Source organism: Vombatus ursinus, unplaced genomic scaffold (genome assembly GCF_900497805.2).
Source record: "Vombatus ursinus unplaced genomic scaffold, bare-nosed wombat genome assembly UNPS02015152.1, whole genome shotgun sequence".
NCBI classification, from domain to species: Eukaryota; Metazoa; Chordata; class Mammalia; order Diprotodontia; family Vombatidae; genus Vombatus; species Vombatus ursinus.
Genome location: NW_020954930.1, coordinates 3687327 through 3715117, shown reverse-complemented (window position 1 = coordinate 3715117; position 27791 = coordinate 3687327). Strand labels below are relative to the sequence as shown.

Below are 27791 nucleotides of genomic sequence, written 5' to 3'. Positions count from 1 at the left end.
TCCTTCCTTCCTTCCTTGAAGCTACTTCTCATGTTCTCCAAGTTGTCTTTTCTCTAGGCTAGGACTCACCCAATACTCTAGCCCATCCTCTTCTTTCCAAATGGGCACACCCAGCTCTTAACAATGTTCATCGGACCACAGGGAGGGGTTGAGTGTTCACCAGAAATGGACTGAAGAAGATCTGTGAATTCCCTCCAATCAAACAAACACTAATTAAGGGCTTGCAGCGGGCCACGCACAGTGCTGGGTACCGAGGGTACAAAGACAAAAACAGAACAGTCCCTATCTTCACTGAGCTTAGTGGGAAGTGGTAGGAAATTCATGTCTCCAAATCAATAAGCACAAAGTAACAGTGATTTGAAGGGGTGGGGGGAGGGAGCATCAAGAAAAACCTGGTGCAGGAGGGAGCACCTGAATTATACTTTGGAGGCAGAGTCCAGAAAGTGAAGGAGAGGAGGAGTGCATGCCTGACGTACAAAGGCATGGAGGTAGGAGACTAAATGTCAGGTACAATTAAGAGGCCAGTGTGACTGGAATCCCTAGTTAGGTGGCATCCTGTTCATGCAAATGCACCATCTTTCTTATCTCTTTTTGTCTCTAGCTATGTTTGTCAAGCAATCATAAAAGTTCATTCATCTGCTGCACCAGATGATCTGATGAATCAGATAAAGATGAAAATCCTTGGGAACCACACACATGGACATTTCACACAAGGCCATACGACTTTAAGTGTGGAGTCTGAACATGTAGAAGTTAAGAAATTAGGTAATTAATTCTCTTTGTGTTTATTTCAGCCTAAATAACTCACTTTGCTATAGTGGCATTGTATGTATGGAGTCCTAGACTTGGCTTATTGAGCATCTGGGTTCAAACCTCACCTCTGACACTTAGTAGCTATGTGACCACTTAACCTTTCTGAGTCTCAGTTTTCTCATCTGCCAAATGGGGATAATAAGATCTATAGTACCTCAATGACGTCATCTAGACAGTTAGAAGGGACCTCAGAGGGCACGTAGCCCAACCGAGACATGAAAAAGAATTCCTTCTACAACGTAGCCAACAAGTGGCCATTCAGCCTCCACTTAAAGACCTCACTGTCACCAGTGGGGAGCCCGCTACCTCCCAACACAGTTCGTTTCACTATCTCTTCACAGAACTTTCTTCCGTGCCTGGGACCTTTTCACCCTGGCACATCCCGCCGCTATGCTGGTCCCCTTCTCCCTTTGGGGAGTTCCTTCTGGGGGCAGGCTTAGGTTGGCCACGCTTCATTCCTCTTCCAGCTGTGCTTCTAACTCTCCAGACTTATCCCTCATGGCCCAGCTTAGATACCTTCTTTCTTCTCCCCCTGCCTTTTTTACTTCCCTGTCTTCCGGTGCTAGAATTTAAGCTCCTTGAGGGCAGGAGCTGTCTTTTTACTTGTGTTTGTGGTAAGCGCTTAATAAATGCTTGATTTTTTAAAAAAAAACGGTTTTCTTGACATCCAGCCTAAGTTTGCCTTTTTGTATTCCCCACCCCCACTCCCATCTCATTGCTCCTGGTTCTGACCTTGGAGGTCAGGCAAACCAAGTCAGATTCCTCTTCCACAGGGCAGCCTTTCAAGTACTTGAAGATAGCTTTCATGTCTCTCCCCCCATTCTTCTGTTCATCAGCCTAAACACTCCCATTTCCTTTTCCTGATTCTCATATGGCATGGACCTCCCTCGAGGCCTTCCCCACCGTGTTTGCTTACCTCTGGGTGTTCACTGGCTTAGCAAGCTTCTGCTAGGACTGAGTACAATACTCTGGGTGTGCTCTAACCAGGGCAGGGTACAGTGGGATCAGTTTTCTCCTCTGTCACATAAAGGGGTTGAACCAGGTGGTCTCTGAAGTTCCCTTGAGCTTGTGAAAACCTCTGTAAGAAATCAGACCTCAGCACCCTGCTGTGTGGCTGAAAGTGAGAAGGCAGCTGAAAGCCGGGGAGCCATCAGTCTGAGGGGGAAGACGAAGCTCTTAGGAACCGTGGCCAAAGAAAAGAAGAAGTAGAAATGTAAGGGGGAGACTGCTGGGGACAGGCCTATAATGGATCATAGGATTTAGAACTGGAAGGAACCAGAGAGAAGTCTAATCCAACCTCACCACCTTCTGTTTTACAGAAGAGTAAACTGAGGCAAGAAGGTTCTGAGACAATTTCTCTGAACATCTTTGGCATATCAGTTGCTTTGCTTTTTGTTTCTGGTTTTACCAGTGCCTGTGACAGAGAGGAAAAGGGATGTAGTGGAAACACAAACCTAGGTTGGAATCTTGGGTCTGGCATTTACTAGGTGAGCCACGTGAGCTTTCCTTACCCAGGACATGCTTGTTCAGCAAAGGGGGTTGGTTAGTCCTATAGCAAGAGACCAGAATAATAACAAATGCACAGTCAGGGTGCTGCACTAGTGCCCTTAAATGTAAAAGGACCCATAGAAAGACCTCCAGGAGATTGTTTTGCTCCTTGGAAGAGGAGCTCTAAGAAAACACAGACTAGAATCGCATAGGATGAGGAGGGATAGATGGGTTGCCATTTGCATGGATGGATAGAATAGCCAAATTGGTGAAATCCCAGAGTCATTGAGGTAGTGAACTCTAAGTGACATCAGGTAGATTACTTAATCTTTCTAAGCCTCAATTTTCTCATCTATAAAATGGGGATAATTATCATATAAGTATTATACTCATTACTGCCTATCACAAAGGACTATTGTAGGGAAAGTATTCTGGAAAGCTTAAAGCTCTAGCCAGGGGTGGGGAACCTGTAAGAGCTGAGATTATTAGTAAAAAGTTCCTTTGACACCATCTTGTCTCAAGCAATTGATCTGAGGCTGTGGGCAGAGGGAGTTGTTTGTTTTGTATTCAAGAAGGGCTAGGTAGAAACCTTTGGTTTGGGAAGCTCCTGAGCTCTGGAGAGTAGAGTCTGGGCACTACCCTCTCCCCCTCAAAGATTAATTCACTAAGTAGACAGGTCTAGAAGTCCTTGGCCAGATACTCAATTCAATTCAATAAGCGTTTCTAAAGTGTCTAGCACCAAGAATGACTTCATGCTAGGTCCTGGGGAATACAAAGACCAAAAAAGGCTTCCTCTAGTAGGAGTGGCTTGAGCTGAGCCTAGAAAAGAGCCAAGGATTTTAGGAACCTGAAATGAAAAGGAAATGCATACTAGGCATTTGGGACAGCCTGGGCAAAGGCCCAGAGGGAGGAGATGAGATGTCGTGTATGGAGCATATCAAGCAGAGCAGTCTGGCTGGACTCTAATGATGTGAATAAAGGAGAGTAATGTGAAATCGGCCTGGAAAGGTGAGCTGGAATCAGATTGTAAAGGGCCTTGGGCACAGTCTGACCTCTGCCTTCCTACACGCTCAATAAGTATGTGTTGACTTATTGACTAAACTTGGGCAGACAATCCAACTGTCCAGAGACAATCTGGGTCATGTTATGGGGGCGCCTCAAATGCTTGTTCCTTTATGTTGCCGAGATTTTGGCAATAAAAATCAAAGTTGCCTGACCGCTGCACATCTCCTACCCTGCCTCCTCATTCTTCACAGTAGACATATTGCTGGGAACAGAATTCCCAGTAAAGCTGCTCGTGACCCCAGATATTTTTAACAGTGCTTTATAGTTTACAGAAAACATCTACATCCAGAATCTGACCAGACCCTAAAAAACCTCTACCTTGTCAGGTAGGTGGGAGCAAGGATTATCATCTTTATTTTAGAAATGAGGAAACTGAGGTTCAAAGAGGGTAAGGAACTTGCCCGGGGTCATAGTGTCAGCATCAGGACTTGGTCCTAGATCTTTCTGGTTTCTTTCTTTCTTTCTTTCTTTTTTAGTGAGGCAATTGGGGTTAAGTGACTTGCCCAGGGTCACACAGCTAGTGTCTGAGGTCAGATTTGAACTCAGGTTCTCCTGACTCTAAGGCCAGAGTTCTATCCATTGCACCACCTAGCTGCCCCCAATCTTTCTGGTTTCTAGTTGAGAATTCTTTCCACCACAGTCCACTGTGGCATACATTGCTTTAGAAAGCATAATTCTGCACAATAAAAGACTAATGAAGAGGGCAGGCACAAAGGCAAAAATGGAAAGTGAGGCAGAAAGAGGGAGAGGCAAAGAAGACCACCTAGCATGGCACCACACAGGAATATAGTGTTTAATAAACATTTGAAATAATCACGTATTTCCAACTAGAAGGGACCTCTAAGGTCATCTGGTCTCACCTCCTCATTTTGCAGAAGAGGAGACTGAGGCCCAGGGTGGGGAAGCGACTCAAGGTCACATAGCTAGTAGTAGACCCTGGTTTTGAACCCAGATCCTCTGAGTCCAGCTCGAGTGTTAATAGCAACTCCAGTGTTATAGCCAGTTCCCCTGGTAGTTTAGGTCTGACTTTGAAACAAAATGAGATACTTGTAGGTCATTCAACAGTTAACAAAAAGAAATGTGCTTAGTCGGAGTGGGGCATTCTGAGCTGATTCCATAGAATCAAGCTCCTTTGACTGAGTTTCCCACTGGCCCTCCTCTGGCTGCTTTGTTTTCAGGATACCAGGAAGTGATGGCATCAGCCTGAGCCAATCAAGTGTCAAAGATTATCTCAATCTATTTTTTTCTTTTTAAAATAAGTTTTTATTGGTGTCTTTTTTTAACTTCATCATGATTTCCTCCAGTATTCCTCCCCTTCCTTTTCCTAGAGAGCCAACAAATAGTGGGGTTTTTTTAAAGATAAGAAAAAAGAAGAAAAAGTGAGGAAAAAAAATCAGTATAAATAATCAATAAGTCAAAAAGATCTGAAAATATGTGCAATGTACAACACTTGTGTGCCTCCTACTTCTCCAAGGGAGTGGGACGGGACTGTCTTATCTCTTTTTTTTCTTTCAGCCATTCTTGTTCTTTATTATTTTTCAACATTTATTGTCGATTTTAAAAAAATGATTAATCTTTCAGTTTACATTGTTGTAATCATTGTGTAGGTTGTTTTCTTGGCTCCACTCTTCACTCTGCATCAGTTCATGTAAACCTTTCCATACTTTTCTGTATTCATCACATTCATCATCTATTATAGCACAGGAATATTGTTCCACAATTTGTTTAGCTGTTCCCCAATTGATGGGCATTTACATTGTTTCCAATTCTATGTAGTCACAAAAAGTGTTGCTATAAATATTTTGGGGGCAGTTAGGTGGATAGAGTGCTGGGCCTGGAGTTCGGAAGACTTGTCTTCATGAGTTCAAATCTGGCCTCAACCACTTACTAACTGTATGGCCCTAGGCAAATCACTTCACCCTGTTTGCCTCAGTTTCCTCATCTGTAAAATGATGGGATTGGATACAATGGCTTCTAAGACTCTTTCCACCTCTTAATCTATGATCTATATTATACAATCCTACTATAATACCATTAGCCAGTCACATGGTTGTCCTATCCTTCAGTACCAATATCTAGGCTTCCACTGCATTCATTGGTCAAGTATGTAGAGTATTAACATAGGAAAAAGAAAAAAAAAGTCTCAGCTATCCATTAGTAAGGATAGAGTGACCCCAAGGGGCAAATCTGCTGGAATCTTCCTTTTAAATAGCTGTCTGGCTCATAGGAACATAGATTCAGAGCTTCAAAGGACTCAGAGGTCATCTAGTTGAAACCCCTCATTTTACACATGAGGAAACTGAGCCCCAGAGAAATGAAGTAACTTGACCAAGTTCATACAGGTAGCAAAGGCAGAGCTAGGCTTTGAACCTGGGTCCTCTGACCTTAAACCTCATGTTTTCTCGGCTGCACCAGTTGCTTTTTGAGGTGTTTAAAGTGAGACTTATTTTAAATGACCAAGTGAGATTGGTCAAAATGACCTTGGAAACAAGCCTTGATTTTTATTTAGGGACAAAGAATGCTAGAACTAAGTAGGACCTTGGGGATCATCAGTTTCCTGGGGCTCTTGTCCAACAGACATGGTGACAACTGACCTCTATGTATCCTCTCTTTAGAGCCAGGAAAGTGCATGGAGGAAGAAACCACTTCCAGATACAAAGGAACATATAAGTGGCCATTAACCAATCCTACAGAGACAGCTCAAAGCCCATGTGTTAAGAATCCTAGTCAGAAAGCTACCAGAATTTGGTAAGTACAGAATCGATTTCTATTAGCTACAAATTGACATGTGCTGATTTATTTCATATAACCAATTATACTAGCTGCCTTTCACCCATCCCATGCCAGTCTCCCTTCTGCCACCTCTGGACGTCACTCCTTGCTGTTGCTAACTTTGTTGTTTTTGAAAGAACATGCTTCTCACAAAAAAAAATTAGAAACCAAACATCAGACATTAAAACTAATCTGATTTCTCATTTGGGTAGGGTTTGAAGTTGGCAAATGGTACTGTGGGGGGGGGATGTAGACTTTCCCAATCTTAGAGCTGGAAGGGGCCTCAGTAGTGATAGGATTATCAGTTTTAGAATTGGAGGTTATCTCCAAAGGTCATCCAGTCCAACCCTTCTCTGAGTAGGAATCCCCTTTAGAATCTCTTTCCCTGATTAGTGATTTGAGAGAAATTAATATTATACTATTATATTAATAACTAATAACTAGATTTGTGAGCCACCCTTTTTCCTCTTATTGCTGTTAAAACTCATCTCCTGAAAAGGTCAGTCAGCCTCTGAAGGGCATGGCTGAGTGAAGTTTGCTTCTAGTCCTCAAGGCAGATGCTTGTTAGTTGGGGGACCTCACCCAACTGAGAGACCTAATTTCTGTTTAGAGTATAAAGAGAATCCGGTTTGGGTAAGCCTTTGCCTGGAGGAGGAGCCCCCTGTCCTTGGTCCCCTCCAGTGGAGTTCAGGGAAGCCCAGCTCCGGAAGGAGAAAACTAGCTAGAAAGGTACAAATGGAGATGGCTTCTCCTGCTCAGATGCCTCGAGGCTGCTAAGTGTCATGATCAAGCCATGATCGTGCTTCAGCTAAAAGCTGAAGACTTTTAGTCTAGCTCCTTATTAAATGTCCATCAATCAGGATTGATCTTCACTTGTCAGGGGAGTTCTCTTTCAGAAGGGATTTAAGACATTTCAGGGTCTCCTTTGGTGTCTTTGGTTACTGAGAGAAACCACTGACCATCAAATTTGTTGACTGCCCCGCTTTGTCGTTGTTGTGGTGGTGGTGATTTGTCCTTCATTCTCGAAGAGGACCATGACATCAGTTTGACGATGACATGACTTGCAATTGACTTTGATACGAGTGAGGGAGGGCTGTGCAAGGTCACCAGCCTCATTTTCTCCTCCAGAGCCATCTGGGTCCAGTGGGCAGATATTCATCAGGATGACTAGAGATGGCTCATGATGCAATGGGAGACCTTGGCCCTTTTAAGCTAAGGTCTTTTCAGGTTCTCACTTTGAGTGAGGCAACACCCATTCAGTGAATAGGCTTTTTTAAGAAGTGAGTCAAGGGATGGCCCCTTTAATTTAAAAAAAAAAAAAACTGGGAGGGGAAGACCCTCGGGGTTGCTGGCCAAAAAAGAAACAGTTATTATTTACATTCACTCTGAGCCAGGAGGACTGCCCTGTTAGTCTTACTGAGAAACTCTGTCTCTCAGGGTTTTCATTTGTCTCAGGTTAATTGCCTCTTCTTGAAGACCTCCAGTGATGGGAAGCTCATTACCTCCTAAAGCATCTATTCTACTTTGGTATATCTTTAATTGTTAGGAAATTTTTTCTCTATGCTAAGCTGAAATCTGCCTCTCAGAAGCTTCTACCCAGTGCTCCTAACTCTGTCGTCTGAAGCCAAGCAAACCAAATCTTATTCTTCTTCTATATTTAAATATTTGAGAATAAGTAGCATGTCCCCACCAAGTCTTCTCTCCTCCAGTCTAAGCAGCTTAAGTATTTTCAAGTGCTCCTAATACAGTGGGATTTCAACTCTTCTCACTATCTTGGATGCCCTCTTCTGAAAACTCCCTACTTGTCAACATCCTTCCTAAAATGTGGTACCCAGAACTAACTGCAAGAATCCAGGTGAGCTCTGAGCAGTGCAGTGGAACAGAAAGTAGGCCCTAAATGAAGAGGCAATATAGAAATATGAGCTATTTAAAATCTGATTAACAAGGTGAGAAGAGAAAGAAAGAAGTGCCAACGTGGCTGGCAGTATGATTTCTAGCCAAGATCTTTTCACAGACCACAGCCAAGGGCAGCTGCCATTTACATTAAGAATTTTACAGTAATTTGCTGAGAAAGCTAGGCACATAGAGGCATATTTAAATAGCCAGAGGTGGCGTGGATAGAGAGTTGGGCCTGGAGTCAAGAATACCTAAATCCAAATCTGGCCTCAGACACTTATTGTTTCTGTGACCCTGGGCAAGTCACTCTGTCTGCCTCAGTTTCTTCATCTGAAAAATGAGGACAATAATAGCACCTAATAACAGAGCTGTTGTGAGAATCAAGTGAGATAATGATTGTAAAGCACCTGGTACATAGTAAGTGCTTTATAAATGTTAGCTGTTATTATTATTTTTTTGGCTAGGCAATGGAGTGAAGTGACTTGCCCAGGGTCACACAGCTAGTAAGTGTCAAGTGTCTGAGGCCAGATTTGAATTCAGGTCATCCTGACACCAAGACTGGAGCTCCATCTACTGCGCCATCTAGCTGGCCCACCTATTATTATTTAAAAAAAAACAGGTGGGAAAAGCCCCTTTAAAGGTAGGAAAGTACAGTATGTCATAGAACCAGAGAGATGGAAGGGAAGTTAGAGGCCATCTAGTTCAATTTCTAGGGCAGCTAGGTGGCGCTGCAATAGATAGAGCGCCAGGCCTGGAGTCAGGAAGACTCATCTTTCTGAATTCAAATCTGGCCTCAGACACTGACTAGCTGTGTGACCCTGGGTAAGTCACTTCACCCTGGCTGCCTCAGTTTCTTCATCTGTCAAATGAGCTAGAGAAGGAAATGGAAAACCACTCTAGTATCTTTGCCAAAAAAAACCCCAGATGGGGTCACAGAGAGCCAGACACAACTGAAATGACTCAACAAGAATGAGTTCCATTTCCTCATTTGACAGATGAAGGAACTGAGGCCAACAGAGGCAAAAAAGATTTGCCCAAGGTCACACAGGTCCTGTGACTACAAGTATGGCTTTCTTTCCATTGAGTGCCTTCAAGGATTGCTCTGAAGCCCCCAGTGACTGAGCCCCCAACACGGGAAGCAGAGAGTTGGCATTGGTAATTAGCCACAGGAACTTCCAGTTCGAAGAGCGGAGAAGTGAGGATCTCATTTCTAGCAAGTACAAGAGAGTAAGGGAAATGGCCTAGTGCCTCGCAAAGAGCTCACTGCTTCTATTCCCGTCGGTGGTGACTAACAGTTGGGTGTACTAAGTGCACTTTGCTCTCCCTTTTAGGGGAGAAGATGAAAGGGCTACAGTAATGTCTCTCTGCTCTCCAGATTACCAGGAAAAATGAGTGATTTCTTGGAAAAACTGCTTCAGGGGAGGAACAAAGGAGAAAATGAATCAGAAGGGATATGAATTCTAGCCTGCATAGGAGGGATGTGACTCAAAGAGAGAAGGGAAGAAGACGGACTGCCCAACACTTAGGGCTATACAAGAAGTGTGAAGGATGGATACCTGGACCCTCTGATGGGGAGGTCCCGAGGATTGTGGACCAACAGGTGCCACCAGAAGAGAGGGCATTCCATACTAGCTAGGGGAAGAATGTTCATGATAGGGCAATAGAAGCAAGCTGGGCATAATGCCCTCAATTTGGAGAGAGTAGATTTCAAAGCATTCAGAGAAAGGATAGGTGAGATCTCTGAAGGATAACATTCAGTTAATACAAACATTAAAACAAACCATTGCGATGAGGAAGAGGAAGAACTGTCTAAGGAATTAATTTGAATGCATAAAGAACTTTCATTGGTCAACTTAGACCGTAACAAGGCAGCTAGATTGTTCAGTGGGTAGAGCACTGGGCCTGGAGTCAGGAAGACCTGAGTTCATATATGACCTCAGACACTTACTAGCTGTGTGACCCTGGGCAAGTCCCTTAACCTCTGTTTGCCTTAATCCACTGCAGAAGGAAATGGCAAACCACTCCAGTATCTTTGCCAAGAAAACCCCATGGATGAAGAGTCACACATGACTAAACAACATATACTTCAGACACAGCCAATGTGGGAATTTATTTTGCCTGACTATATTTGTTATAAGGGCTTTGTAAAATGTAACTTTTATTACATGTGACTTTTTTTTTTTCAATTTTTCTTCTTCCAATCCACCCCACTCCCCATGAAAAAAAGAAAAAACTCTTGTAACAAATATGCATAGTCAAGGAAAACAAATTTCTGCATTGGCTATGTCCAAAAATGCATAGTTCATTCTATATCTTAAGTCTATCCCCTCTCTTCCAGGAAGTTGTTATTGGTCCTCTGGAACCTTGTTTGATCTTTGTATTGATCCAAGTTGTTTGTCTTTATAATGCTATTGTATAAATTGTTCTCCTGGTTCTGCTCACTTCACTTTGCATCAGTTCGTATTAGTCTTCCCAGGTTTCTCTGAAACCATTCCTTTCATCGTTTCTTATGGTACAATAGCATTCAATTCCATTCATATACCCAACGTTTGTTTGGGCATTCCCCAACTGATGGGTATTCCCTCAGTTTCCATTCTTTGTCACTACAAAAAGAGCTGCTATAAATATTGTTGTTCATATAGGTCATTCTTCCTCTTTCTGTCATCTCTTTGAGAGTATAGTTCTAGTAGAGGTCTACAGCAGAGTCAAAGAGGTTAGTGATTTGGGGGCAGAGTTCCAAATTGCTTTCCATAATAGTTGGACCATATAGTTCCAACGGTGCATTAACTTCCTGTTTTCCTGCAGCTCCTTCCACATCTGTCTCTTTTCCTTTTTGTCAACTTTGCCAATTGGATGGGTGATTAAACCTCAGCAACCTCACAGTTGTTTTAATGTGCATTTCTCTGATTATTAGTAATTTGGAGCATTTTTAAATAAGGCTATTGATGGCTTAGATTTTTTTTTCCCTTTGACTATTGCCTGTTCATATCTTTTCATCATTTTTCAAATGGGGAAACAAAGGGTTTTTCCCCCCAAAAGGTAGTGGGGCTAATGATAAAGTTGCCAAAAGAGAGACAGAAACAAAAAGAAAAGAAGATCATTGAAGCATTTTTAAGAATGTATAGGAGAGAAGAGAAGGAAGTCTAGAAGGAATGAATCATAGACAAGCATGACAGCTTTTGAAGGTTACATGTTTTTCCTTTAAAGGAAAAACAAGATGCACATTATAGAGATTCATAGTTTCATGAAGATGGAAGCAAGGAGCAGGAACTGAGGATAAACACAAAGGAGTAGCACAGAACAATGTCGAAAGAGTTGTAAGCATAGTGTCAGCTATACCCTGAGGTTGATGGTGAAAGCTAAGGATAACAAAAAGTTCTGTTTCCCCATATTGGACAGCTAAGCTGTGAAATGGCTAGGGCATTAGGCCTAGAGTCAGGAAGACCCGAGCTCAAATCTGGCCTCAGACACTTACTAGCTGTGTGACCCTGGAAAAGTCATTTAACCTCTGTCTGCCTCAGTTTCCCCATCTGTAAAATGGGGGTAACAATAGCACCTACTTCCCACAGTTGTTGTGAGAATAAAATAAGATAATATTTTTAAAGCACTTTGCAAACCTTGAAGGACTATATAAATGCTATTATTATTATAGTCATCATGATTATCATTATTATTATGGTGGGAAGAAGAAGAAGAAATAGTCCTTTGCTGATGATCTTTGTTCTGTAGTATGATATCATGGAAAGAACCCTGCATTTAGTTTCAAAGGGCCTAGTTTTAAATCCCAGCTTTGATACTAACTAGCCAGGCAATCTTGGGTAATTCACTTTACCCACAGGAGCCTCATTTTCCTTATATCTAAAAATGGGAGAGTGATCTGTGAAATTTTTCTTTCAGCTCTGTTGTCTAAGCTTCTATGAATCATAGGATGTACAATGCTTTATTCATCTATGATTGACTCATCACTCTCCATGATCCATGTTCCAAACTTTTGTTTTTCTCCTTACTTCTATTTTGTATGTGTTGAATTCCTAGGTATTCACAGAGTGGGGAGGGGGGAGGGCTGGATGCGGTCATGTATTTTGTCCTCAACCTAGACCTTGAGATACCTATTGGCTATCCAGCAGGAGCTCTCTAACCTTCCGTGGGTGATATATGTATGATTGGAGTTCAGCAAAGAGATAGATTCTGGAGTCATCTCAAATACCATGTCTCAAACTGAATGCCTAAAAGTGTACGAGATCACAAAGAGAGAATATTGAGAGAGGAAAGAAGAGGGCCAGGGCAGATTCCAGGGTTGGAAATGGCTGATAAGCCAACAAAAGAAACTGAGAAAGAGCATTTGGATAGTAGGAGGAGAGCCAGGAGAGAGCAGAGTCACAGAAGCTAAGAGAGGTGAGAGGGCCCAGAAAGAAGAAGTGGCTCTTAGAATCAAAAATTGCAGAGAGCCCCTGAGCTTGCCATCTATGTGGAGGCCAGAATTGTCAAGACTCCTCAAGAAAGGACAGCAAGAGAATGAAAATAACCTCACCCTCTCCTTATTTTTCAGCATTATTGATGCTGAGAATGGCAAATCAAGCTGGGGAGCCCCCCACTATACACCATGTAAACTGCTCCAGGCACTTCCAGATAAGATTGTCGACCTTGAAGATGTTCTCATAACTGATGGTGAGAGTTGATTAGACACATATTCCAAGACTGGGGCCAGATTACCAACTTGACGTGGAACCAGACAGTGTAGGCGAGCCAGCCGCACTTTTAGAAAACACGATTAAATAATCGGCTCTTATAAAGCAGATAAAATGTGAGGGATGGGGGTGAGGAGGAGAGTCATTATTCACTCTTACAAAAGGAATAATTGCAAGATCCCTTTAGGTAGCTAACACTCTGAGTATGTTTGAAATGTTATTCAAGTTATAAAAATTCAATTTCGACGTAACTTCCCCAGCTTCGATCTATGCATAACAGTCACACCTGTTTACAATGATTTGAAAGAAAATCTAGGCATAGAATTCTTAAGGCCCTTGCCCTGAAAAAGTTAAAAATATTGGCCAAGGAGCAGTGAATTTTTAAAAATATTTTATCGATTTTTAAAATTATTGTTATTTCCCCCAGTACTCCCATGGAATCTTCTCTTGCAATATGGTCATAGAGTTTGAGAAAATAAACAAAAATTGACCATGTCTGACCTTGCATCTCTCACTCTGCACCTGCCACTCGACCACCTCTCTGCAAAGAGGAGGGAGATCCCTCGTCATCAGACTTCTGGAGTCAAGATGGGTCGACTCACTGGTGCAAGTTCTGATGCATTTTAGTAACATTTTCCTTTACATTATTATGGTCATTGTGTGTATTGAGCAATGGTTAATTTCTCCGCTGAAGAAGAATGTACAAGGAATTTGGTTGCCATAGAAACCACATCTTAAGACGATCAGGACCTATTTTATTTTTTTTTTGTCGTCAAAACAATTCTAAGGGAAGTTGCTTTCTCCATCACTATAGGCAGACAGCCTAGCATGGTAGATAGAGCCCTGGATAGGGAGCTGGGAAGGTCTGGACCTTCTTCTGGTTATGTGGCTCCAGGCAAATCACTTAACCTCTCTGAGCCTCAGGAGACACTTTAAGAATATGTTATAGAGTAGTTGTAATCTGTGTCGCTGGAGGAAATTGCCACACAGGTCACTGACTTAGCCCCTGATGCTTTTTCTCCTGTGGGCTGGAGTCTTTCGATAAAAAAAAAAAGTCCCTACTAGAAGCCATGGAAACCTAGACCCAAGATCAGATTGCAGCTCCCACTTCTGTCAGTTACTAGTTGAGTGACCCCAAATATCTAGACCGCTCTGAGTCTCAGTTTCCTCATTTGTAAAATGGGGATGATTTTAGCACATGCGTAAACAACTATGTGATTGAAATGAGTTTATGAAATGTTATAAATGACTATGCAAAGTTTAAAATGACTACATGAAAATGAATTATTAGTGAGATTTGAACCCAGGCTGGTTCTATACACAACCCCATACTTACAAGAAGGACTACTTTGGGGTGTAGATTATTTGCATCACTCAAGAATCTTTCCCTTTCCAAAAAGGTTTGCTGCAGGATTCGAGATGCTCCTTGGGACCTGGATAGGCCAGACGTGATTTAACCACAACTTTATCAGGAAGGTAGAAATCAAGGTCCCTCATACTTTCATTTGGTTCAACCTGGCTCAATGTTTCTTTATTTGTCCAAATTAAATGGAGATGAAGAAGAGTGAAGATAAGGCACCTCCCTCCCTTCCTTAAAGAAGTGGGGGACTATGGGTGAGGAATGGCGCATGTACTGCCAGACAATGTGTTAGTTAGTTTTGCTGAACTTCTTTTCAATTCTTGGTTACAAGGGATGGCTCACTGGAGATGAACAGATTTATCTGGACATGAATGTGATGTCTAAAAAAGTTATCCATAAACATAAGATAAACTTTTTTTTTAAGTTAGTGAGAAAACATTAGATGGAAGGACTTAAAAATCCCCACTCTAACATAGCTTCGCCATCATTGTCTCCAATCTCTTGTAGAGAATGCCAATGATGTTGCTGAGCACATTTTAAGTCTGATACATGACTCCCCAGGCCTGAACCAAAAAGAAATCAAGATTATTGTTTTGAAGGTGTCTGACATCTCAAAATGTGATGAATTAAGTCTGAATCTAGCACAGATTCTGTTACAGATACTTGATGTGGTTTTGGGGATTGGATTGCTGCCTGATCAGTCCTTGCTAAGCAATGAGTAAGTACGAAGTGACAAGCTTCTCTGGGCCTCATTTTTCGTCTTTTTCCAAGAGATGGGGTTGGGCCAAATTACCTCGGAGACCCCTTCTATCCCAACAGAGAGGTCAAGAGGAAAAAACGGGGGCCTGGAGAGGCCACACGATTGCTCAGGGTCATAGATATCCATTAGAACCTAAATTCCTTAAGGCCAGGGATTGTTTTTAGATTTCTTTGGCTCCTTGGTGCTTAGCCCAATGCTAGGCACATAGTAAGCATGTAGTAACCAACTGACCTTGGCCCAGACCAGCTTATCTGAGCCACGGAAAGGGGGCTCAAGACAGAGCCAAATAAGGGCCAGATGACGACTTGGTGGGTATGACATGCCTTTTGGGGAATGGTTTGGACTAGGTGGCCGATGAAATTTCTTCCATCTCTGAAATTCTGATTCTATGACTTTAAATCACAAAGCAATGGCTACTTTTGTGAAGTGGTTATTATTTCATCATCTAAATCCACCTTATGGCCCCAATCTCAGTATTTGGCAAGACGAGTCAACCAATCAACTGCCTATTACGTTTCCGGTGTTGCGTTGGGGCCTATGAAAGATGCAAATGAATGATAGCATATGGCCCCTGACCTCAAGCAATTTTCAAGGAGAGAATGATGAGTGGCTCTTTAGGGATATGATCTGGTGAACTGAGTTTAGATTCTGTGGGAAATGGAACAGACACAGCTTTGGAGGAGTGAGAGCTGGACACTTACTTAACTTACTCAAATTCCAGACACTGATTAGCTGCATCACTCACTATGGAAAAGTTATTAAACTTTTCAGAGCCTCAGGTCTTAACGGAAGGTGATATACTGGCAGTGGCTTCCCTCCTTCTGTCCCAGGGTTGTGCTTCGGATAAAATAAAGTGCCCTCCGTCAACATTATTACAAAATGTGCCACTGACTACAGGAAGGGAAAAATCCATGCAGATGCAAGTAGTCAGGGATGACTTCCTGGAGGAGGTGGACCTTAAGCTCAACCCTAAGAGATAGGTAGAGGTCATAAAGGAAAGGGAAGAAGTAAGACCATTCCAGAAGAGGGGGCAATGCCATGAACAAATGCATGGAGGTGGGAATGAGTTTGGTGTGTACCAGAGACAGTGAGGAGTCCTAGAAGAGAAGGTTCACGTGCATGAGCAGCAGGGGAGCAGGTGAGGGTTGGGCAATTATGGAAGGCCTTGAATGACAAACAAAGGCATTTGGATTTGACAATGATGATGATAACAGAAGTCATTGTTATTCTCTAGTAGTAGATGGAGAAACTGAAGTTGAGAGGTTTAAAAAAAAATTGATCAAAGTCATACTGCTACTAAGCGGCAGAATCAGAAGTCAGACCCAGTTCTTCTGACTCCACTATACTTGGCCTAATTTTTTATTAATATTTATCACAAATAGAGTGCCAGGAGGACGAAGTTCAAATCTGACCTCAGACACTTCCTAGCTGTGTGACCCTGGGCGAGTCACTTAAAACTCTGTCTGCCTCAGTTTCCTCATCTGTAAAATGGAGATAATAATAGCATGCACCTCCCAGGGTTGTTGTGAGGATCAAGTGAGACAATATTTGCAAAGCTCTTTGTAAACCTGAAAGTGCTATATAAATGCTACTTAACAGTATTATCACTATTGTTATGTTAGTAGTAGTAATAGTAACCGACATTTCTATATCACTCTAACACAAGCCTAGCTAACAGCAGCTTAGCTAAGTTCATAAAAACCCATCACCAGATTGGCTGTAGGGGGAATTTATCAATGCCTTTTGTTTTTGCATAGCCCAAATTTCCCCTTGTATCCCTTCCCTACCCTCCCAGAGAGTCCTTCCATAATACAAAGACATTTTTAAAAAGAAAGAGAGGAAGAGGGGAAAAAAATCAGCAAAACTAATCACTACATCAAAAAACATCTTACAATATATGCAATGTTCCATATTCATGGACACCCCTCTCACCTCCCCCCAACCCTCAGCAGAGTTATTTATAATTCAACACTCCAACACCAGACCAATACCACAAGCCCTCTGGTATTCATGAGTTATTGTGGTGGGAAAAAATGCATCCCCTGTTGGCCGGTCCTTGGAGATGAGCCTCCTTAAATTTAGCTAGGCTGGTCCTTGTATGATGGGCCTAGACTGGTCTTCAGATGCCAGATGGATGGTCCATTACCAGGACTGTATGTGAAGCTTTTCAATGTTAGCTGAACCTGCCAAGGCCCTATCTTCTTATCTTCCGATATAAGAAATCTTGCTTAATGAACCATTTTAGCTAATGACTGCAGCTAAGTGGCATAATGGATAGTGTTGGAGATGAAGTAAGGAAGACCTGAGTTCAGATCCTGCCTCAGATACTAAACCAGTGGTATACTCTGGGCAAGTTACTTAGCTTCTCTTGGCCTCAGTTTCCTCATCTATAAAATGTAAATAATAGCACCTCCTTCACAAGGTTGTCGTGAGGATCAAATGAAATGATACGTGTAACACACTTTGCAAACCTTAAAAGTGCTTTACAAATGCTAATTATTAAATAACCCTAATGGTGTGGTTTTTAACAAATTCTTTTTTGTCCTTGAAAGGATCTTGAGGACAATTGAGCAGGTAGGTTACAAGATGAAGTTTTCTGGGAAGACCGCCAATGTAACTGTGGCCTCATTGGCTCTAGCTGTGCTTCAGGTGGAGGAGGAATTTGAAGGCGTTTCCTTTAGTATTCACTACTATAAGGAAGGCATGGACCCTGAGGTGAGTGTAACCCAGAGACACTGGGTGACAGGCTCGGGGAAGGAGAAGACTACATGGGGATGGAGAAAGATGTCCTTTCTTCAATAGTGTTCCAAGGGATCATGTAATTATTCCTGTGGTATATGTGATGTATGTGGCATGTTTTAGGAAGCAAATAACTCCCTTTCTTTGAAACATGAAGGCTTTCGGTCTTCTAGAGGTCACCTGGGATGCTAGCAGCCATGCTGGACTTGGGGGCCCTGCTCATTGGGCAGAGCTTTTTCACACCTTTCCTCATTTTAGGGTCTCTCTCCACAGGTTTATCTAGACACAGCACCTCAGAGGACGACTTTGGCTTCCATGTATTTGCCTAAATCACTGAAGAAGAGAATTCCTTTCGACCTACAGAAGATCGTGTTTAGCTTCTTTGGGCAAACGTCAATCTTTGAGGTACAGCCTTGCATTTAGAGATGGGATCAAGATAGTCCACAATCCCTACCATTTTGTGTTGTTAGCATAGTAATATTTTTCACTTTAATTTGCTCCACGATTATCTGAATGCACCCCTGGCCCACCACATGAACAAACATTTCCTGTTTGAAGAATCTGCCAAGTTTTATTCAAAAAGACAAGCATTTGTTAAGCACCTACTATGTGTCAGGCCCTATTCTAGGTACTGGGGAGACAAATATAGAAAGAAAAATAATCTTTGCTCTCAAAGAGCTTACAATCTGCCATGGAAAATAATATGTACACAAATAAGCAAATACAAATAATACACAAAGGAAATGCAAAGTAATTTCAGGGGTCCCCATCAAAGGGATTAGGAAAGGCTTCATGGAAGCAGTGGCACCTGAGCTGATTTGAAGATAGTCTAGAGTTTCCAAGGAGAGAGAAGGGAAAACATTCCAGGCCCAGAAACGGGATGGAATGCTGTGTATGGCAGAACTAGATAGTGTGTGAGGGAACCTAATGTGAAATCTGTCAGACTAGAGATGGTTTATTCATATGGAGGCCTTTTATTTTTTGTATTGCAATCATTTCCCAATATATCCCCCCCCAAACATCATTAAACCCCATTTATAACATGCACATGCATACACACACACAAAACAGTTAAAGCAAAAGTGATTTACAAACTATATCTGACACTGTATGCTACATTTTGCACCTGTACTACCCCACCTCTCTACCAAAAGGAAGGAAGTATATTTCGATGGCTATCCTTTTTAAAATTTCATTTCATTTTTTTCAATTAACAAGCATTTATTTTCTCTTCCTCCAGTCCTCCCCTTCCCATTGATAAAAAATATTCATAGTCAAATGGAAGCCAATGCTCTCATTGGCCGTGTCCAAAAATGTCTGTCTCTTTCTGTACTTTGAGTCCATTACAATTTTTTTTCACACAAATAAAGCTAATGCGGTTAAAATTACAAGGAAAATAGCTAACTAACAATCTTTGCAGAATGTCCCTGAAAGTCTTAATGCAGTTTTAAGCTTTAGTAGCTTAGTTATTTAATAGCTTAAAAGTGCCCTGTATAAGGAACTGATTCCAATTTATAAGAAGCCATACCCTAATAAATAAATGGTCAAAGAATATGAACAAGTAGTTTTCAGAAGATGAAATTCAAGCTATCAACAGCTATATGAAAAAAAAAGCTCCAAATCACAAATAGAGAAATGCAAGTTAAAGCAACTCTGAAGTTCCAGCTTATACCAGTGAAACTAACAAAAGTGACATAAAAGAAAAAGGACAGATGCTGGAGGGGCTGCAGGAAAACAGGCACACTAATGCACTGCTGGTGGAACTGTGAATTGGTCCAGCCATTCTTGCATGCAAATTGGAACTATGCCCCCAAACTCACTAAACTGCATCTGCTTTGACCCCACAGTATACCAATACTAGGCCCATACTCCAAAGAGATCAAAGAAAGAAGAAAAGGATCCACATGTACAAAAAGATTTAAAGCAGTTCTTTTTGTAGTGGAATTTTAACTGGAAACTAAGGGAGGGCACCCATCTATTTTTTTAGGCAATTGGGGTTAAGTGACTTGCCCAGGGTCACACAGCTAGTAAGTGTCAGGTGTTTTGGTCTGAGGCCAGATTTGAACTCAGGTCCACCTGACTTCAGGGCCGGTGCTCTATCCACTGCACCACCTAGCCCCCCTATTTTTTTTCTTTTAAAAAATAAAATTTATTGACCATCATTTATCATTTTCCCAAATGAATACATGCACAATCATAGCTGGCCCTTGCCACATGCTACAATTTTCTACAGCAATTCGTCTAAGAAATCATCAAGACCAAGTTGGATTTATGACAGTGATGCAAAAATTGCTCAACAGTAAGAAAATAATCAACATAGTTAATCATACTAAGAACACAATCATCTAAAAGCATGTGATTATGTCAACTGATACAGAAAAAGTATAATTCTCACTTACGTTAAAAAAACACCCTATAGAGAATAGGAATAGAGTGATTTTAAATTTTATTTTTAGTTTTCAACATTTGCTTCCATAAGATTTTGAGTTCTAAATTTTCTCCCCCTTCCTTCTCTCCCCCCTCCCCAAGACAGTGTGTAGTCTGATATAGGCTCTACATATACATTCATATTCAACCTATTTTCACATTAGTCATGTTGTAAAGAAGAATTAGAACAAATGGGAGAAACCACAAGAAAGAAGAAACAAACAAAAAAAAGAGAGAGAGCAAATAGTATGCTTCTCTCTGCATTCAGACTCCATAGTCCTTTTTCTGGATGTGGATAGCATTTTCCATCATGAGTCTTTTGGAGTTGTCTTAGATACTTGCATTGCTGAGAAGAGCTAAGTCTATCAAAGTTAGTCATTGCACAATGTGGCTGTTACTGTGCACAATGTTCTCCTGGTTCTGCTCACTTCATTCAGCATCAGTTCATATAAGTCTTTCCAGGTTTTTCTGAAGTACACCTGCTCATCATTTCTTATGGAACAGCAGTATTCCATTATATTCACATTCCACAACTTGTTCAGCCATTCCACAATTGATGGAGGGAGGGATGCCCATCTATTGAGAAATGGCTAAACAAACTATGGTATATGACTGTAATGGAATATTATTGCACCATAAGAAATGATTAAATGGACAATTTCAGAGAAAACTGGGAAGAGCTGTATGAAGTGATACAGAGTGCTATTATTATCCCCATTTGATAGAAGAGGAAACTGAGGCAAACAGAGGCTAGGTGACTGCCCAGGGTCACATGGTTAGTAAATATCTGAGGCTGAATTTGAACTCGGGTCTTCCTGACTCTGCTCTATCCACTATGCCACCTAGCTTCCTCACTAGATATCTAGCTGCATAGATAGATAGATAAGCATTTATTAAGGGCTCACTGTGTGCTAGGCACTATGCCAAGTACTGAGGGTACAAAACCAATAAAACATGATGGTCCTTTTTCTCAAGATGTTTATATTCTAATAGAGGAAGATAAAACATAAATGGGGGGAGGGGGCTGGAAAGCCCAGAGTAGGGGAAGGAGTTGATCTGGAAGTGAAACAAGCATGGCTAGGGTCTCTCATGAAATGGCAGTCCTAGCCAGGGACTCAGCCATCAGGAGAGCAGGCCTCAGACTCTACTGTGTTTGTTTTGATCTCTATGTCGAGTACCTAATTCACGGATTTTACTGATTGACTGCTCTATTCTTTAACCAATACCAAGGTTTTTTTTCTGACTGATTAGCAGTATTGTTTGCGATCTGGCACTGCTAAGCTCTCTTCCTTCCCACTTTTTTCATGATTTCCTTTGAGATTCTTGACCTTTTATTCCTCTAGATAATGAATAAATTATTATTCATGATAATAATGAATACGTTCATTATTATTTTTCTAATTCTAGAAAATAATTCTTTGGTATTTTGATTGGCGTGACACTTAATACATGAATGAATTTAGGGAGTATTACCATTTTTATTATGCTCATAAACAATGAATATTTCTCTGATTATTTAAGTCTGTCTATTTCTGTAAGAGGCAGCTAGGTGGTGCAGTGGATAGAGTACAGGAAAGAGATTTCTCTTCCTAACTTCAGTCCAGCCTCAGACACTAACTAGCTGTTCGACCCTGGGCAAGTCACTTCACCCTGTTTGCCTCAGTTTCTTCATCTGTAAAATGAACTGGAGAAGGAAATGGCAAACCACTCTAGTATCTTTGCTAAGAACACCCCAGATGGAATCAGGAAGAATCAGACAAAACTGAAAAACGAGCGAACAACAACAAACATTTCTGTAAAGAGTATTTTATAGTTGTATTCTTATAGCACCTGGGTGTGTCTTTGGTAGACCTCCCAAATAGATCATATGTGTACATAGTCACTTTGAATGGAATTTCTCTTTCTTTCTGTTGCTGCTGAGATTTGTTGTTAATATACAGGAATGCTGATAACTGATGTCGACTTATTTTACATCCTGCAATTTTGCTTAAGTTCTCTTTTCAATTAATTTTTAGATGGCTCTTCAGGGTTCTCTAGAGTCCAGTGGTGCCAAACTCAAGTAGAAACGGATCTCTGTGGGTGCATGTTGACTTAGAAAACCACAAATTAACATTATCTATGTTGTATTATGTTTCTTTTTACTTTGTTAACATTTCCCAGTTACATTTTAATCTGGTTCAGAGGCACTTAGGAGAAATGTCAGTTTGAAATTTCTCATCTAGACCATTATATCATGTGACAACTCAATAGTTTTGTTTCCTCTGCCCCAGATACCTTGGCTCTGAAAGGTCAGGTTTTGTTTTTTCTTGATGGGATCCAGGTCTCCAGGCCATTTCCTGCCTCTCTAGGGGGAATCACAAATATCTGAGTATTGTTTTCTAGCTATTAATGTCTCCTTTCTCCCCAACTAGATTAGAAGTTCTTAAGGGCAGTGATCATACATAGCACACACTCCTTTTGTATGGTAGCAGAGGATAAGACACAAACTAATTTTGCATACATTAATTGTGGAATTAGTAATAGCCATTAATATTTTCCACCTAAAAGGATAAAAGGACTTTGCCCAAATTAGCTTACCAATGCTATTTCTATAATGCGAGGAATCCTTGGTTACAGATTAGAGAAATCACAATTAAGCCGAATAGTCAACGAAGAGACCTTCACTCAACATTTAGCCTCGCTGGTCCTTAGACATCAGAGACAAGGCTGTGTTGTTGGGCTCAGGATGGAAGCCTTTCCATCATGGGAGACCCTGCAGGAGTGTCTGCTCTGTTGGCCAAGCCTTGTGAATCCAAGGTCATTTTCAGGAAATCAGATGATGAAAGGTGTTGGTGCCAAATGTTGCATAGGATGATGGTCATTTTGTCAGTTTAACCTGGTTTTCTTTGTTATAAGATGGCCTTCAGAAGTGTGTGTGTGTGTGTGTGTGTGTGTGTGTGTGTGTGTGTGAGGTATATGGGGTGTTCAGGAGGACTAGCCCTTCTGCTGTGAGGGCTTACCAAGCCCTTTTCTGGGCTACTCGTCCACCTTTGGTGTCTACCTTTCACTCAACTCTCACCTGTGGCTCCAAGAAGCTGGAGCATGTAGTGGCCATACCCTGATAAAACCCTTTAGGCAAACAAGCTAAATCAGGTTGAGGGTAACTGACAGGCCTCAAACCCGTTGGTGAGTTAGGGAGCTGTCCACCCCAAGCATGTGAGGACTTTCCCTGGCAGAATGGGATGAGATGACAACAATTTGTCCCAACAGCCATGAAGGCAGCTAAAGCAGGTGCTGTGGAGTGCTTAGAGCTTAGTCAGACTTGGAAGATGCCAAGGCCATCCACTGCAACCTGGGTCACCGCCAGTCATCCTGACTTTTGTCTTGCCACTGGGCTTCGATGACTCAGGAAAAGACAGTGAGGCTGACGACTTTGTGTAGCTCTGCCTCATTTCAATCCAATTCACTCTCCAGTCAAGACATCACTCTAAGATGTCATTGGTCTTCTTAAAAAATGAAGGATTAACAACAGTAGGGGGTGATATATGTATAATGATATACATATATATGTATGTGTATGTACGTGTGTATGTATGTATACGTATATGGAAATTACTATGGTTTAAAAACAAGAAACATCAATATTTAATCATTTGGATTCAAGATGACTGATTTTTACATTTGTACTTCCTCATTACTTGGCTGACATGAAGCAATCTATGGCCAGAGTTCCATGATAGTAACAGAAAAGGCTCTTTTACTAATGGATGGATTTTGAAGCCAGAAGACCACAGTTGTTTAGAAGAAGCCCAAGCACATGGCTGTTTACATTTGGTTGACTGTACAGAAGACTTCCATCTTGGCAAACTTTACCCTGCTCTCTAATTGTCTCAGAAAGATCACATGCTTCCTACATCCAGCCAAACTGGCCTTATTACTGTTTTCCATGTACAACATTCCAGCTCCTATTTTTGTGCCTTTAAATTTTGGCTTGTTTATGGAAAGCAGAAGAAATTCAGGGGATTTTATAGCAGTTGTGTGGGGAGAGCCCGCTCTCCAAGCCCATGTTGTACAGTGCAAAGAACATTGGATTGGGAGGGGAGAGCCCTGAATTAGAGTCCTCACTCTTGCCATTTATTAGTCAGATGACTTTCAGAAAGTCCTTTCCTCTGTGGGCTCCTGTTGCTTATCTGTAAAATGAAAGGATTGGAGTAGATGTTATCGATATATATATATTTTTAGCACTTACATTCTTTGGTCTATGAAGTTTGAACTGAACTTTTCTCTATGTTTACATTCCAGCACCACATTTCCCAAAATGAAAACTTAACCACTTATGTTGTGAGCACCAGTGCTGCAAATACATCACTTTGGAACCTGGCTGATCCGATAGAATTCACGTTACAGCATATCAGAGGAAACACGGTAACGTAGACAGCTGCCACTAGGCTGGGGCAACTGAACCTTTGTACAAAGGTGCCAAATATACAGGGAGCTGATAACACTTGTAGTCCTTTAGTCACATGGGAACAACAGATGTTTCCAAAAAGAAAAAAAAAAGAAAATTCCTTAAGGGCAAGGAATCTTCACTTTTATCTTTGTATCCCCAACACTTAGCATAGTACCTGGTGCATAGTAGGTACTCAATAAATGCTTGCTGAATGAATCCCAGATTTTAGAAGCTAGTTATCAAGGATAAGGACTAGTTATCAAGGCTAGGATGCCACTAGGGGCTGTGCTTGAGTGAGCTCCCCTCCCAACTTACTTATTCTAGCCCTTCCCCAGCAGTCCCTCCCCCCTCCCCCCACCCCCCACCCCATAACGATCTTGTGTCTCTACCTGCCTCTTTCTGAGAATGGATTTTGTGTCACTTGTCCTGAGTAGAGTTTGTGGTGTCAGTATGAAGCACAACAATTCTTATTTACAATTCTAGTGACATTCTTTTATCTCTCGTTGAAATTCTAGACTCTTTTAGTGTGTGTATATGTATTTTTTAAAGGTTTTTTCTAGTTAGCTGTTATGACCCTGAAGCAGAGTAATGCTTGCCTGCTAGTAGCGCTAGTCCTTGTTGGTGGCCAAAGGCTCCAGGGCTGGCCCACCTGCCACTGTGACCCCTCTCTGCCCCTAAGAATTCTGAGTCCCCAACAATAATTACATTTATTCAGTCAAGAGCCCCTCTTCCAGAAGACTCAAGGTCAAATCTGGATATGTGACCTTGGGCAAGTCAATTAATCTCTCTGTGCCTCAGTTTTCTCATCTTGTGAAATGGGAAGAGTAACATAAGCTCTCTATCTCAGAGAGCTGTTGTGAAGAAAGGGCTTTTGAAAACCTAATGAGCCCTAGAAATTTGAGCCATTATTAATGAAAGGCAGTGTGGTGAAGGGATAAGAGACCTGGATTTGGGGTTGAGAGACCTAGGCTCTGACCCTTATTAATTGTGTGACCTTGGGAAAGTCTCCAACACTCAGCACCCACACTGATGAAATCACCCGTCTTTTTTCTTCTTCATTATGTCCAATGATGCATAACAGTTTACTGAAGTTAAAAGGCTAATAACATAGAAGTATTGTGAATAAATAGCACAGAATAAATGTGGATTCACTGCAGTCGGCAGAATAAGATAATAATTGATATTTACATAGGCCTTTAAAGTTTGCAAAGTTCTTTACATATTTTATCTTATTTCAGCTTCACAGCAACTGACTGGGGAAGTATGACAGGCGTGATTATCACTATTTTGCAGATCAGGAAGCTGAGGCTCAGAGAGATGAAGCGATTTGCTCATAATCATCCAGCTGGAATGATAATAGTAATAATAACAATAACAACAACAATAGCTAACATTTATATAGTGCCTACCCTGTGCCACGCACTATGCTAAACACTTTACAATTATTATCTCATTTGATCCTGACAACAACCCTGGGAGGGGGGAGGTGCTATTATTATCCCCATTTTACAGGTGAGGAAACTGAGGAAAACAGAGGTCAAGTGACTTGCCCAAGGTCACACAGCTAGTAAGTTTCTGAGATTGGATTTGAACTCAGGTGTTCTTGACTCTAGGTTTAGGCCTCTATCCACTGCATGGACAAGCACTTGCTAGTATCAGAGATGGAATTTTAACCCAAATCTACTTGCTTCCAATGCCAGGAACTCAGAGAAGGCTAGGGAGCCGACAGTTGGCAGTTGGGGGGGGGGGAATACTGATCGTCTGCAAATTTTTGAAGGAAGCACTATCGTGTGTAAAAGGAATTAGACATGATTTGCTTGGTGCCAGAGGACAGCCAGGTGTAGAATTTGCAAAGACCCCCCACTGAGGCAGAAGAACTTCTTAACAATGAGAGCTGTCTCAAAGTGGAATGGACTCCCTCACTAGAAGCCAGATGGCCACCCCTCAAGTATGGTGTGGAAGACATCCTATTTTTTTTTTGAGGCAATCTGGGTTGAGTGACTTGCCCAGGGTCACGCAGCTAATAAGGATCTGAGGCCACATTTGAACTTAGGTCTTCCAGACTGCAGGGCTGGTGCTCTACCCACCCAGCTGCCCCTGGAAGAGATCTTTTTGCATGTATGTGTTGAACCAGATAGTGTTGGACGTCCTTTCCCACCCTGAGATTCTGTGATTTTGTGAGCCATCCTTTGCTGTTAACCTCGATTCAGTGAAAAAAAATCTAATCTTCTATTCTTCCTAATTTAAAAGGCCCAAGGCACATCTCAGCTCCATACAAGGGGAAAATATCCTACCAATTTGAGCTAATCCAAAGCAGAAGAGGTTGCCTTTGCAGATAGCAAGTTCGCCATCCACAGAGGTCTTTAAGCAAAGTTAAAGTCATAGAGAGAATTTCTATTTAGATACCCGTTGGACCAGGTAACCTCCGAGGTCCCTTCCAACCCTAAAATTGAAATGATTCCATGGCAGCTAAGAAGCACAGTGGATAGAGGGCAGAATTGAAATCAGGTAAAGCTCAGTTAAAATTTTGCCTTAGATATTTATTTAGCTGTATGACGCCAGACAAGTCAGTTTACTTGCTCACCCTCGTTTTCCTCATCTGCAAAATGGGGATCATAATGGCACCTACCTCCTAGGATTGTTGTGAGGATAAAATGAGATAACACATGTGAAAGACTTCGTAAACCTTAAAATGTAATATAAATGCTAGTTGTTGCTGGCATTATTATTATTAATGATTCTAGAACAATAAGGTATGCCACATTTTTCCACTGACTTTGTTTCTAGCCCATGAGAAAGAAGCTAATCAAATATGCTATTTTGGTGATTTATTTGAGGCAGCACAGTCCAGGGGGAAAGTCCAGGGGATTTGGAGTCAGGAAACCTGGGTTTTAATTCTACCTTTGCCATTTTTATGACTTTGGGCAAGCCACTGAACATTTCTTCTCTGACTCAGTTTCCTCATCTGTAAAATGGTGGTTGAACTGGATGACCTTTAACGTCTGTTTTAACTCTGAATCTATCATCCTATGAGTGAAATGTTAGCCATTCTGGGTTTGTGGCCTAATTCCCCTTTCTGGAGACCACAGTGCCCAAACCTGCCCTACTTGGCCACTGGGTCCATATCTTGGCCTCTGTCTTGGTCATCAGAAGATTTTAGGGAGGACTGGGGTTTTTGTGACTGTCCATCATGGCCTGGTAAGGAGGCAGATCAGCCTAGAACAAGTAAGATTCAACTTCGGTTCTGGCCCTAATTTGACCCTTTGTCTGAGCCAAGGTATCATGGGACTGTAATTCCACCAGCTTAGGGAATACTACCAACCTCCTCCCCTGATCAGGACACTGTGTCAAATC

The 27791-nt window shown here is 41.7% G+C and overlaps 1 protein-coding gene across 1 annotated transcript in view; it reads left to right on the top strand.

Moving 5' to 3' along the window:
- The first annotated feature begins 463 nt into the window (after positions 1-463).
- Positions 464-27791, top strand: part of ADGRG4 (adhesion G protein-coupled receptor G4) — a 50893-nt gene continuing 23565 nt past the window's right edge. Inside the window, exons 1-8 of the mRNA XM_027846422.1 lie at positions 464-507; positions 602-765; positions 5982-6114; positions 12584-12702; positions 14590-14800; positions 17395-17557; positions 17855-17986; positions 24290-24412. Of these exons, the coding sequence (XP_027702223.1) occupies positions 464-507; positions 602-765; positions 5982-6114; positions 12584-12702; positions 14590-14800; positions 17395-17557; positions 17855-17986; positions 24290-24412 (1089 nt within the window). The remainder of the gene's footprint in view (positions 508-601; positions 766-5981; positions 6115-12583; positions 12703-14589; positions 14801-17394; positions 17558-17854; positions 17987-24289; positions 24413-27791) is intronic.